At 39.9% G+C, this 13,215-nt stretch overlaps 1 protein-coding gene across 3 annotated transcripts in view; it reads left to right on the plus strand.

Moving 5' to 3' along the window:
* Positions 1–13,215, plus strand: part of LOC121163705 (histone-lysine N-methyltransferase SETDB2-like) — a 90,698-nt gene that overhangs the window by 30,336 nt on the left and 47,147 nt on the right. Inside the window, exons 9-13 of one of the 3 annotated variants that reach the window (XM_040991427.1) lie at positions 4,935–5,151; positions 5,547–5,646; positions 7,161–7,254; positions 9,554–9,885; positions 12,183–12,271. In XM_040991427.1, the coding sequence (XP_040847361.1) occupies positions 4,935–5,151; positions 5,547–5,646; positions 7,161–7,254; positions 9,554–9,885; positions 12,183–12,271 (832 nt within the window). The remainder of the gene's footprint in view (positions 1–4,934; positions 5,152–5,546; positions 5,647–7,160; positions 7,255–9,553; positions 9,886–12,182; positions 12,272–13,215) is intronic. The other 2 variants (XM_040991428.1, XM_040991429.1) reach the window with 2 other exon arrangements.

The raw sequence follows: 13,215 nt of genomic DNA on the forward strand, positions 1-13,215 counted from the left end.
AATTAATAGTGAAAAAAAAATTTTAAACAAACAAACAAAAAAAAGATACAAAATGAACAACAGAAAAAAAAAACAGAAATTCACAACACCATGAAGTTAAATAATGACATGTTACTGGATATGATAGTCTCATTAAACAGTTACTGTACATCTCATTAAATGAAAAGATATAAAATAAAATCAACAATGGGAAGAAAAGATGAAATTAAAAATGCCATGAAGTTAAATAACATGCTACTAAATGACTCATGTGTCACTGAAGAAATGAAAAAGAAAATCAAGAACCTTTTTAAGAAAATGATGCTACTATATTATTTATGAGTCATTTAAGAATTTAATCAGTAGGTGTTTCGAAGAAATGAAACTAACATTAAAAAATCATAATGCATGAGATATAGCTTCTGCTGATTTTTGTTGGTGAGATATGTCTTCTGTAGGCAACAAATAGATGGGTTTTGTTTTATTAATCCAGCCTACTAATCTATGATTGGTTGATGAGTTAATCAATTTACATTCGGGGATCATATGAATGGGTGGTAATTTGGTCCTGTAATTTTAGCAATGGGTTGTTCATTGATTTAGTCTCCTTTTGTTAATTTACTGGGATGTTCTTCACATTTGCCTTTGGTTTTGGTGGGTACTATTCCTCTTCTCTATCAAGAGAACATCTTTAAATATTCTAATTAGGGCAGGTTGGGAAGAGGCCTATTCTTTTAACTTTTCTTTAGTATAGAAGAATTTTATTTCATTTTCAAAGACGGGAAAACTTTCCTGGGTACGTTATCCCGGGCCGACAATCTTTTGCTTTCTGAATCTGGAATATGTTGGTCAGTTCTCTTCGGGTCTGGAGAGTTTCCTGTGAGAGATCTCCTGTGAGTTTAATTGGCATTCCTTTATACATCAATTGATTTTTTTTTTAATGTGCACATTTAAGGATCTTTTCCTAATGTTAGATTGAAGAGAGCTTGATTATCATGTGTCTTGACACGTATTGCTTTTTTTTTTTATTTAAAGATTTATTTTTATTATTTTTTATTGGAAAGGTGGATATACAGAGAGGAAGATCTTCCGTCCGATGATTCACTCCCCAAGTGAGCGCAACGGGCCGATACTATGCCGATCCGAAGCCAGGAGCTTCTTCCAGGTCTCCCACGCGGGTGCAGGGTCCCAAAGCTTTGGGCCGTCCCCGACTGCTCTCCCAGGCCACAGGCAGGGAGCTGGAAGGGAAGCGGGGCTGCCGGGATTAGAACCAGTGCCCATATGGGATCCCGGGCGTGCAAGGCGAGGACCTTAACCACTTGCGCCACCGCACTGGGCCCGACACGTATTGCTTTTGTTCAAGCCTGTTCAGAGTTCTGTGCCATTCCTGGATGTTGTTTCCCAAATTTTTTCTAATTAGAAATTTTCTTTTATTATTTCATTGAAGACACCTTTAATCCCAGCTTTTGTTTCTGCACCTTCTGGGACTCCCATAATTCTTATATTTGGCCTTTAAATACTGTCTTAAATCTTGAGTACGTTTTTTCACATGACCCAGTTCTGCTTTCAGCTCTTTTATTGTTTCCCCTGGGTGACAGGAAATATCTTTCAATTCTGAGATTCTTTCTTCTGCTTGCTTCATTCTATTTTGATGACTCCCCACTGTACTTTTAAGCTGCTCCACTGTATTCTTCATTTCTGATATATCAGCTTTAATTTTATTCATTTCCAGTGTGACATATTCTTCAAATTCCTTAAACTCTTGTATTACATGCTTCTTGTTGTTGATCAGAAGATTTATAACGGTGTTTTGAATTCTGTATCCCCTATTTTTCTATGTAATTTTCAGTTAACTATGAGGTTAGCAAAGGCTTTTGCTCCTTTGCAGGGGAGTCTTCAGTAATATTCATTGTGCCTTTTCCTCTTGCTCTTGGTCATTGTACTTCTGGTTACCAGATTCTTTTCCTTGGGGCACAGGTTTCTAAGCTGTGTCACCCACAGGTCTACAGTTTGAGTTTGCTTACTGCAGTTGGTACACTGCTCTTTGTTTGTAGTCACTTGTGCCACTCCCTCCAGCAAATTCCAGGTCTGGGTTCTTATGTTAGATCTCCACCACTGTCTGTACAACCTTTCTCCCACTTCCGGTTGGAGCAGGTCCTAGGATTAGGGAGACACCAGGTGTCCTCTATAGCTAGGTTGTTGTTGGTGCTGATCTTGGTGGAACCTGTCGGTCATTAGGTCTGAGAGCCACACAGACCTACGGACCTATTTTGAGTTTTCAGATGCCAAAGTCGGTATTATTTTCCTGTGGGACCAGTCCAATGCACTGAGCTCAGTGAGTTTTCGCCAAGCTCAGCACATTTCAGTGCAGCTCACTGTTGTCCCTGCAGTCTTAAATTCCTTGCCACACTGTACGAAATGGTGCCTGATGTGCCACTCTTAGAGTTCTTGATCTGCTGGCCTACCCAGATCTGAGGGCTACCCAGACCTGTCTTGGGTGGAACCTGTAGGATGCCATGTTGCAGTTCTCTGAGCCAGAAATGAGTTCATTCCCAGCTCAGTGCATATGCAGTCCTATCCCATCCCATAGTCTTTGCCCCTTAAACAAAATGGTACCTGATTTGGTTCTAGGAGGTGGACTGGGTTGTAAAATCTACCCTTTTCCCACACTGCCTGTCTGGGATCTGCCACTCTCTCTGCTGCTGGTCAAATCAAACAGACCAGCAGGATGGGCCATTTTTTGTCTGGGTTCACCTCCTGAGCTCCCAGTGAAAGTCCCTTCCCACCTTGTTGCTGGTAGAGTTCTGGCAGCTGATACAAATCAGATCACCGTTTGCTGAATGCCACTGGGGTATCAGTCACTGCAACACCACATGGTTGTGTCCACTGCTTTCCTGTGTCTGTCAGTCTCCAGGTGTTCTTCTGCTGTGTTCTGTCCTTTCCTATTTCCTGGACTGTGCCCTTTCTGCTTTACACTGGCTAATATCTCTCCATCTGTTTAAAGGTGTCCATATTATACTATGCCATCTTAGTTCTCATTTATCATTAGTTTTGTAATTAACGTCTGCATATGATTATTTAAGCAGTTCATCTTAATGATGGGACTCCACAGGTATCCATTCTGAGGAGCACAGCTTCCCAAGTAGGGTTTTATAGTTGTGTAGTTCCTGATTCTTGCCATAATCCCCTAACCAAACATGCCAATCTCTGGTAGTCTCTTTCATTTACCCCCACATGTCTGGCCAAAGGTCTTCATTCTGGGGATCAGTGTTATGGCATAGAGGATTTTGCCACCAGCTATAGCCTGGCATCCCATATGAGCAGCTAGTTCAAATCCCAGTTGCTCCGCTCTGATCCAGCTCCCTACTGATAACCTGGGAAAAGCAGTGGAAGATGGCCCAAGTACTTGGACCACACTTCCCCTGAGGGAGACCTAGATGAATCTTCTGACTTCAGGCTTTGGCCTGGTATAGCCCTGGCCAATTCAGACTTTTATGTGGTGAACCAGTAATGGAAGATGCACTTTTTTTCACTGTCTCCTCTTTGAAACTCTGCCTTTTAAATAGAATAGACTTCTTTTTTTTAAAGATTTATTTTTTATTATTTTTGTATTGGAAAGGCGGATATACAGAGAGGAGAGACAGAGAGGAAGATCTTCCGTCCGATGATTCACTCCCCCAGTGAGCGCAACGGGCCGATACTATGCCGGTCCAAAGCCAGGAGCCTCTTCCGGGTCTCCCACGCGGGTGCAGGGTCCCAAAGCTTTGGGCCGTCCTCGACTGCTTTCCCAGGCCACAGGCAGGGAGCTGGAAGGGAAGCGGGGCTGCCGGGATTAGAACCGGCGCCCATATGGGATCCCGGGCGTGCAAGGTGAGGACCTTTAACCACTTGCGCCACCGCGCCGGGCCCAGAATAGACTTCGTAAAAAGCTCCTTTTCGCTGCTCAATATTACATGGAATGTTTTAGAAATACGATGTTAGAGTCAGTATGAAAGAAATATGGTGGGCTGTGCAATTCTCATTTCAGATCTGAGGTTCCCTTCAGGGAAGTTAAGCTCAGAAAGTTCTCAGAATACATAGTAGTTACACTTGGATCTGACCACACGGCACTTAAAGACCAACATACCAACATGCTGCCTCAACATTGACTTTATCTTCATTGCTAGAAAAGTCATCAATGAAATTTTCTTTTCTTGTAGACATGGTGAGAATATCTAGTTGTTGCCCATAGTGGTAGCTTAGTGGCTCAAGTCCTCATCTTACACGCACCAGGATGCCATAGGAGTACTGGTTCTGATCCCAGCAGCCGTGCTTCCCATCCAATTCCCTGCTTGTGACCTGGGTAAAGCAGTCAAGGATGGCCCAAAGCTTTGGGACCCTGCATCCGTGTGTGAGACCCAGACGCGGCTCCTGGCTCCTGGCTTCAGATCAGCACAGCTTCAGCCAGTGTGGCCACTTAGTGAATCATCAGTTTGAAGATCTTTCTGTCTCTTTTCCTCTCTATATATCTGCCTTTCCAACAAAAATAAATAGATCTTAAAATAAAAAAAGAATATCTAGCTGTAGTTCTGAGCTCACTAAAAAACAATACATAAACTTTAAATCTTTCTCAAAGCCTTTTTAACCACACACAAAAGCTCCAATTTTGAAACTTGAATTTTTCTAATTTTCTTGAATTCTTTATGATCCTACTTTTATGTTACTGTAACTAAATGTATGGCCTTTCATTTTATATCAAAACAAATGGTTCTTTTAGATACCCTCTTTTTTTTTTTCCTGCAAATTGGAAAATACGAACCCGTTATTGGCTTTCTACTAATGTTTTCTGGAGTGAGGAACTTAGTTCATTTATTCCAGAAATGGAAGTATCCAGCAGAATGCTGTTCAGTCATGGAGCATAAGTAGAAATTTGTAGCATATTAGTTTCTATCTCACTTAAACTCCTTATTTTTTAGGAAGACTGCTAAGCAGAGCTAACCCTGAGAAGCCTAATGCGGATAATGAAAATGAGAAAGAAGAGACTGTTATGAAAAGTATGTTATCAAAAAAGAGGAAAATAGAAGTTTCCTGTTCAGATTGTGAGGTTGAAGTTATTCCAACAGAACTGGAAGCACATCATAGAAGGGAGAATTGTTCACCTAAACTCAGTAAGACTCTCAGCGAGTCTGTTCTGTAAGTAAGATCTTTGGGGCTTTCCTGGTGTTAATTACGTTATCATTGATCAAAAATGGTTCTGACTTGTTTCTCACTTGCTTGCCTGCCTCCTCTTCCCGCTTTGTCCCACGTGAATCATCATGCTTCATGGTTGTAAATGCTTGGAGCACTTTGAAGCTATGACCAATGGCTTTTCTCAGTGTTCCCTTACTACAGCGTTACCTTGTATGACTTGAATTCTTTGTAAGTTTTACTGTTTTTTAAATTTTGTCATTATCGTTTGCATAGGTTGTCTTCATTTTTGACATATATTTCTTACATTTATTTCTAAAATAATAGATATTTATCTAATATTCACAGTCAATTAAAAAATTACTAGTGATGTACAACTTTACTTTTTTTCTCTTTTTCAGGGAAACAAAATGTAACATCATTTCAAGAATCAAGTACCATTCAGTTATCAAAAGCTCTAAATCTAAGATAGCCATTTTTCAACACGATGAGGAAAAGATGGTAAAAACTGGGAAATGAAATTGGGCTTAACTGAGAACATTTACTATTATCTCACCTATCTATCTTATAATTAGTTCAACATGTTAATATTACTTAATAGTCTGTAGGATTTCTTTTATTTTTTTCTAATAGCTGAATAGTTGGTAGACCATGTTTTACTTAGAATTGTCCATGGTGCTTGGTGTGTTTCCGCTACGGATGTATAAGAACGTGGGTAATGATTTTAGCATGTGTACCTTAGCCCAAGAGCTACCCAGTTCTGAGAGTTCTTGGGAGATGCTGCAGTATTTGAGAATTAATAATGATCTGTTAGAAAAGTGATCGATTAATATAGGTGAAGGGGAAGTGAAGGGATATAGGAGAGAGTAAAAGATATAGCTTGATGAAACAATCATCCACACAGCAGTATTTCCTGTGGTTGTTTCTGAGGGTATACTTTGCAGTCGGAACTGAGTAATAAGATACTAATAGGAATGGAGAAGGATACGGAAGTTACCAGGCAGATATAATGAAAACTCACAGAAAAGGTGGTTGATGAAAAACAAAAACCTGGCTCTTGGGGTCCTGCAAATAACCTATTAATAATAGTTTCCTCTCCAGTATCACCCAATTATGAAAGTATTGGTCTATGTGATTACATAGTCTGATATTTAAGCTCTAAATCGGCTTGCTAGCTGGGCACTATCTTCTTGCATGCAGTCTTGTCTGTAAGGTTATACTATCTGTCAGAGCCATGAAGATTCAATGAGGCAAGCATTTCAAACTTTACTCTGCATAATATTTGGCAGTCAATTAAGTGCCTATTAAATAATGATCATTATTTAAGGTTTTGGTTTTTTAACAATGACCATTGATCAGTTTAGGTGTGCTAAGCATATACTCCAGATCTCCCACACTTGTGCAGGGTTCCAAGGTTTTGGGCCATCCTTCACTGCTTTCCCAGGCCACAAGCAGGGCCACTGGGATTAGAACAGGCACCTACATGGGGTCCCGGCACGTTCAAGGCAGGGACTTTATCTGCTAGGCCACAGCACTGAGCCCACATATACTCCCCTTTGCAAATTGTAATTATGGAAAAGGTTGGCATTATCTGCAGCACATGGAGACATGAAAATTCTTCAACCTTTGAAGTAGGAGCTAGACAGTGAGTAGTTTCATCATTGTACAACTTAACAGTTGAAATGTATAATCCATTATCAACACTTTCACAGTACTGAGGATGATTACATTTGAGGGATACAGGTAGATGGATTTCCATATGAATGCCCTAAGTATCTCTTTGACAGTGTCTGAAGCTGTGGCTTAATAAAGGTCCCAGAAATAGAAAACAGTCAAAATGGGTGACACATGTTAGGTTCATTTGCTTAAAACAATTCTCATGATATCAGCAGCTTTGGAGGTTTTCAAAACTAATCTAGAACATACAGCCAATGAAGATTGACGCTTGATAAAAAGATGTATAACTGTTAAATTTCCCTCACCTAACAGAAGATATCTTCCTTGTTTTTTTTAAGGGATTTATTTCCTTGGAATCTGACACCTCAGAAGGTGATGGTGAATTTAAACCAAAAGAAGAATATCTCAACTCAAGAGTCAAGAGAATGCCAAGTAGGCTTTCTTTCCCTCTGATAGCCTTCTTCTGATGTTTATCTCCCCTAATTCAATACCTGAGACTCATATTCTCCGATTCTATTACCAGTATGCTCATTGTTCATAAAATACAGCTTGTCTAGATCAGAGATTGGCCAACTATGATTTGTGGGCCAACTCTAGCCCAAGGTCAGAGCAGCACTGTTGAATAGTCATGACAGAACTACATGGCCAGCAAATCCTGGATTATTGTGTGGATTTTTTAGTGGACATTTTCTGACCTCCAGTTAGTTGCCAACAATCACTTGATACATGCCAGAAGGATGTATCTGACTTGACTTGCCCACAGGTGTTATCTGTGCTCTTGGAAGCTTTAGAAAGCAGCTACTCTACTATTTTTTGGACTTAAAGATAAATCATTCTGTCAGCATTACTGACAAAGGGCTACAGTAACTCTTCCCCCAGTACTTGCCTTTCAGAGTCCAGTCTCCATTGTAGTGAATATTACAACTGGACAAGCCTGGTTTTTAGCACTTTTGCATTTCAGGGAGATACTGCTTAGAGAAGTTACTTTTTGTGTGGCCAGCCAATGTTTTCTTTCTTTGCCTTTATCCTTCTATAATCTGCCTGATAGAGAATGGCAATTGGGTGAGAGATGGCAGCTCTAGGACAGACAAGATGTCTCAAGCAAGGGTGTTTTATGTGTTACTTTATTTTTAAAGTTTTTAAAGATGTATTTATTTTTATCGGAAAAGCAGATTTACAGAGAAAAGGAGAGAGAGAAAAATCTTCCATCTGTTGGTTCACTCTCAAATGGCTGCAACAGTATTTCATGCTGACCTTTGAGCAGTTATGTGTGTGCTAAGCATATCCAAAGCCAGGAGCAGGAGCTTCCTCCAGGTCTCCCATCTGGGTACAGAATCCCAAGGTCTTGGGCCATCTTCCCACTGCCTTCCTACACCATAAGCAGGGAGCTGGATGGGAAGTAGAGCAACTGAGATACAAAACAGCTCCCATATGTGATCCTGGCACTTACAATGGGAAGATTAGTGAGCCATTGCACTGGGCTGTTAGTATTACATATAATGTTTATGAGCCGTAATGAGTTCTGTTGCTTGTAGTTCTTTGGCCATTTTCATTGAATGCTACAGTGAATATAGTAGGTACTTTTAAAAAATCATAGTTATGGGCCCAGTGTGGTTGCCTAGCAGCTAAAGTCCTCAGCTTGAATGCACTGGGATTCCATAAGAGTGCTGCTTCTAATCCTGGCAGCCCCACTTCCCATCCAGCTCCCTACCTGTGGCCTGGGAAAGCAGTGGAGGATGGCCCAAAGCCTTGGGACCCTGCATTTACATGGGAGACCCTTAGGAGACTCCTAGTTCCTGGCTTCAGATAGGCTTAGCTCTGGCTGTTGCGGTCATTTGGGGAGTGAATCATAGGACAGAAGATCTTTCTCTTTGTCTTTTTTCCTCCTGTATCTCCGACTTTGCAATAATCATAAGGAAATCTTTTTTGAAAGATCATAGTTGTGTACTGTTATGGTTTCCAAAGCCGATAAACATAATGATTGAATGAAGAGTCTTTTAGAGAGACATAATTTCTTTCCTTTCATACTTCCTTTCTCTCTTGCTATTGCTCTTGTTCTCTTTATTTTCTTTTTTCTTTCTTCTTTTTTTTTTTTAAGATTCACTTATTTTTATTGGAAAGGCTGGAGAATAGGAAAGACAGAAAGATCTCCCGTGCATTGGTTCAGTCCCCAAGTGACTGCAAAGGCCAGAGCTGAGCAGATTCGAAGCCAGCAGCCAAGAGCTTCTTCTGAGTCTCCCACATGGGTGCAGAGTCCCAAGTCTTTGGGCCTTCTTCCACTACCTTCCAAAGCCATAATCAGGGAGCTTGATGGGAATTGGAGCAACCAGGATACTAACCAGCTCCCATATGGGATCCTGACAGATGCAAGGCAAGGATTTAGCCATTAAACTATCATGTCGTGCCTTAAAATAAATTTTTAAAAAGAGGGAAATAATGAAGTTAGAGGAAGTAACATATAGATTCAAAAAAGTATTGCTCTGCATAGAAAAAGGCAAAAAACCCCAACATTTATAGATTTATTACTTTAGTTTTCATTATTATTAGTCATACAAATCTCCAACCCCTCAGAGACTCAATGTTTTCATTTGTGAAATTAAAATGATACTGCCAAATAACATTGTGAAGATTAATAATTAAGGCAACTAAAAGCTAATTAGTACTAGCACATCTTATCACTATTGCTCAGCCAAGTATATTGTCTTATAATTCCTTCTAATATGTCTATTAGGGGAGTCAAGTTCAAGCCATGTTGAAGATTCTGAAGACAAACAACTAACTGAGTTAGATGTGATAAATATAGCTAAATGTAGAGAAGAAACTCCACCACAGGACAAATGTATCCAACCAACCACTCTGAATAACCAAAATATTAAAAAAACTCAAACACAGAAGCACCAAAAGAAAAATTGTACAGCATGTCAAAATCGGCAGGTCTTTTGTGATGATGAGTTGTCAAGTGAAACCACGAGTACTTCATCTGATTCTCCAGCAAAGTCCAAATCAGAGCATATGTTTCTATTGGATGCCACAAAGGAAGGAAACGTAGGCCGCTTCCTTAATGTAAGTATGGGGGCTAAGGTTCACATCTCTCTGCAACCTTCTATTCTATTCTTCTTAACAAAACCATGAGAAAATAGGATTAACATGCTCAGAATGTATTATTAACATACACCTGAATATGAGTTCTGGGACCCCCTCCATGTGGATAAATGTGCCTCTTAATTTCTCATTTGACTCCTGGGTAATGTGGGGTTGTAACTATCTCAGGATGTTGTGAAAATCAAAATAATTTTAAGTGCTTAAAATAGTGCCTAATAAATAGTAGGCATTTGATTTACAAAATTGCAAGGGTGCAGGCCGTTGACACAATTGTTAAGCTGCTTCTTGGCATTCCGACAACCCATGATGAAGTGGTTCAATTCATAGCACCATTTCAGTCTCAGCTTCCTGCTAATGTGCACACTGGGAAGCAACAGGTGATGGTGGCTCAGGGCCTTGCCATCCACGTGGGAGACCTAGAGGAGTTCTGGGCTACTGGTTCCTAGACCTTGTCTGTGGTAGGCATTTGGGGAATATTTGGTATCTTTTTCTCATGTGTATATGTGTATGTATCCACATTAAATTTAAGCTTCAAAGACATCTATAAAGAATAATTTCTAAAAATAGGTGTTAAAACATTTTCAAAATCACCTGGAAAAAATTGTATAAAGAAAGGAAGTATTGAAATTAAATGGTTGGCCTGGTTCGATAGCGTAGCAGCTAAAATGCTCACCTTGAATATGCTGGGATTTCATATGGGTACCGGTTCTAATCATGGCAGCACCACTTCCCATCCAACTTCCTGCTTGTGGCCTGGGAAAGCAGTCGAGAACGGCCCAAAGCCTTGGGACCCTGCACCCGTGTGGGAGACTGGGAGGAGGCTCCTGGCTTTGGATTGGCTCAGCTCAAGCTGTTGCTGCTGCTTGAGGAGTGAACCATCAGATGGAAAATCTTGCTGTCTGTATATCTGACTTTGCAATAAAAATAAATAAATCTAAAAAAAATTAAACGGTGGCAGAAATTTTCAAGTATTATGAGTCCTGGTTTTTTTTTTAAGATTTATTTATTTTTATTGAAAGACAGATTTACAGAGAGGAGAGGAGACAAAGAGGAAGGTCTTCCGTCCGATGATTCACTCCCCAAGCAGCCACAACGGATGGAGCTGAGCCGATCTGAAGCCAGGATCCTAGAACCTCTTCTAGGTCTCCCACGCGGGTGCAGAAACCTAAGCCATTGTACCATCCTCAATTGCTTTCCCAGACCACAAGCAGGGAGCTGGATGGGAAGCAGGGCTGCCCAGATTAGAATTGTCACCCATATGGGATCCTGCCACATGCAAGGCGAGAACTTTAGCAACACAATGCTGTGTTTATTTAATTGAGGAATCAGCTGATTAAACATGTCTCTAGTTCACAGGGTCAATTTTTTATCATTTTGTGAAAACCAGAGAGTTGTGAACATTCTTCAGATTATACTTTTCTTGGAAAATTTTGTTTTAAGAGTCCTGCCTGGGCCCGGTGCGATGCTGTAGTAGTTAAGGTCCTCGCTTTGCACAAGCTGGGATCCCATATGGGCATCAGTTCTAATCCTGGCTGCTCCATTTCCTATCCAGCTCCCTGCTTGTAGCCTGGGGAAGCAGCAGAGGATGGCCCAAAGCCTTAGGACCCTGCACCCGCTTCGGAGGCCCGGAAGAGGCTCCGGGCTTCAGATTGGCACAGCTCCAGCCGTTGTGGCCTCTTGGGGAGTGAATCATTGGATAGAAGTTCTTCCTCTCTGTCTCTTCTCTCTGTATATCTGCCTTTCCAATAAAAATAAAATAAATCTAAAAAAAAAAGAGTCCTGCCTTTGAAAAGTGCTCTTCTCCTATGCATCCTGCCCTACTCTGTGTGCTATAGATAATCATTTTTGTTACTTTTCTTTTGTGTCTTTCTAATTCTATAGTCTGTAGATTTAAATAAAGATAAATATCTCTTATTTTTCCACTTTTTTAATATAAAGGTATATTTTATTAACTAGCATACATTAATAGTATATCCTAGAGATCTTTCCATATTAGTACATAAATGGCTCATTTTTGTGTATGCATGTATTTTTGTTTATAACTGCACAGAACCCATTGTATGGGTACACCAAAGTTTATTTAATCATACTTCTATAAACATGTTAAAGTAACAGAACTGACATAGATATTTTATATATTAAATAGAAAGCAAAACCAATGAGATGTGTTAGAAACAGAATGGTATTCTAATGCTTAAAGCAAAAGATATAAATTTTTATGCTATAGCTAACCTTTGTGTTCAACTTTTTTTTCACAGCATAGTTGCTGCCCAAATCTCTGGGTACAGAATGTTTTTGTGGAAACACATGACAGGAATTTTCCATTGGTAGCATTCTTCACCAACAGGTATGAAGCTGATTTAACTTAGATGATTTGATTCTGGGGCCTGGCGTGATTGCCTAGTGGCTAAATCCTCGCCTTGCATCCCTCCAGGATTCCATAAGGACACTGGTTTGTATCTTGGCTGCTGTACTTCCCATTTACTCCTGCAAGCTGTTGAAGCCATTTGGGGAGTGAACCAGGGGATGGAAGATCTTTCTCTCTGAAAATCTGCCTTTCCAACTAAAAAAGCAGAAATGATTTAATTCTGAAATTATGACCTTAAAAGTAAAAATAGGTATATATTTGACCTAATAGTTAAAATGTTGATTATAGTATGCACATCCCTCAGCAGTTTAACTCTCAGCTCTGGCTTCTGAGTTCAGCTTGCAGTTAGTGCAGATTCTGAGAAGTTGTAGTGGTGACTTAAATAACAGTTTCTACCAGCTACCCAGGAGACTTCCTGGCTCCTGAAGATGAGAGGTCCGTGTCTCTCAGCATCTCAGATAAATACATTTATACACACATATATACATATATGTTTATGAGGATATAACAATGAAGTATTTGCAAGGCCCAATACCCTAGAATATTTAGTTATCCTCAAATATTATATGCCAGTAAAACTGTGTACAATAAGAATTTCAGTTCATATTATTAAAAATCTGTGGCTGCAAAATACACTGCCTCGTGCATATTGACAGTTTCCTAGAATTTTGGTAGATTTGAAATAAAATGCAAATGACTATTCTTAGCCCTTTGTAGCCTATTGTCCAATGTGTAGGACAGTTAGATTTAAATTGAGTAATAAATACACCACTTACAGGAACTTTGAAATACATATTCTGTCAGTGAAATATTCACAGAATTAAAACCTTGAGACAGTGAGTTAATAAAAGATTATTCCTAACTATTGAGCATGGGGTGGAAAGAAAAGTTCATCTTTCTGATGATAGCTAATAATAGTAACA

This window comes from Ochotona curzoniae, unplaced genomic scaffold (assembly GCF_017591425.1).
Source record: "Ochotona curzoniae isolate NIBS_2020 unplaced genomic scaffold, NIBS_Ocur_1.0 contig_64, whole genome shotgun sequence".
Lineage (NCBI taxonomy): Eukaryota > Metazoa > Chordata > Mammalia > Lagomorpha > Ochotonidae > Ochotona > Ochotona curzoniae.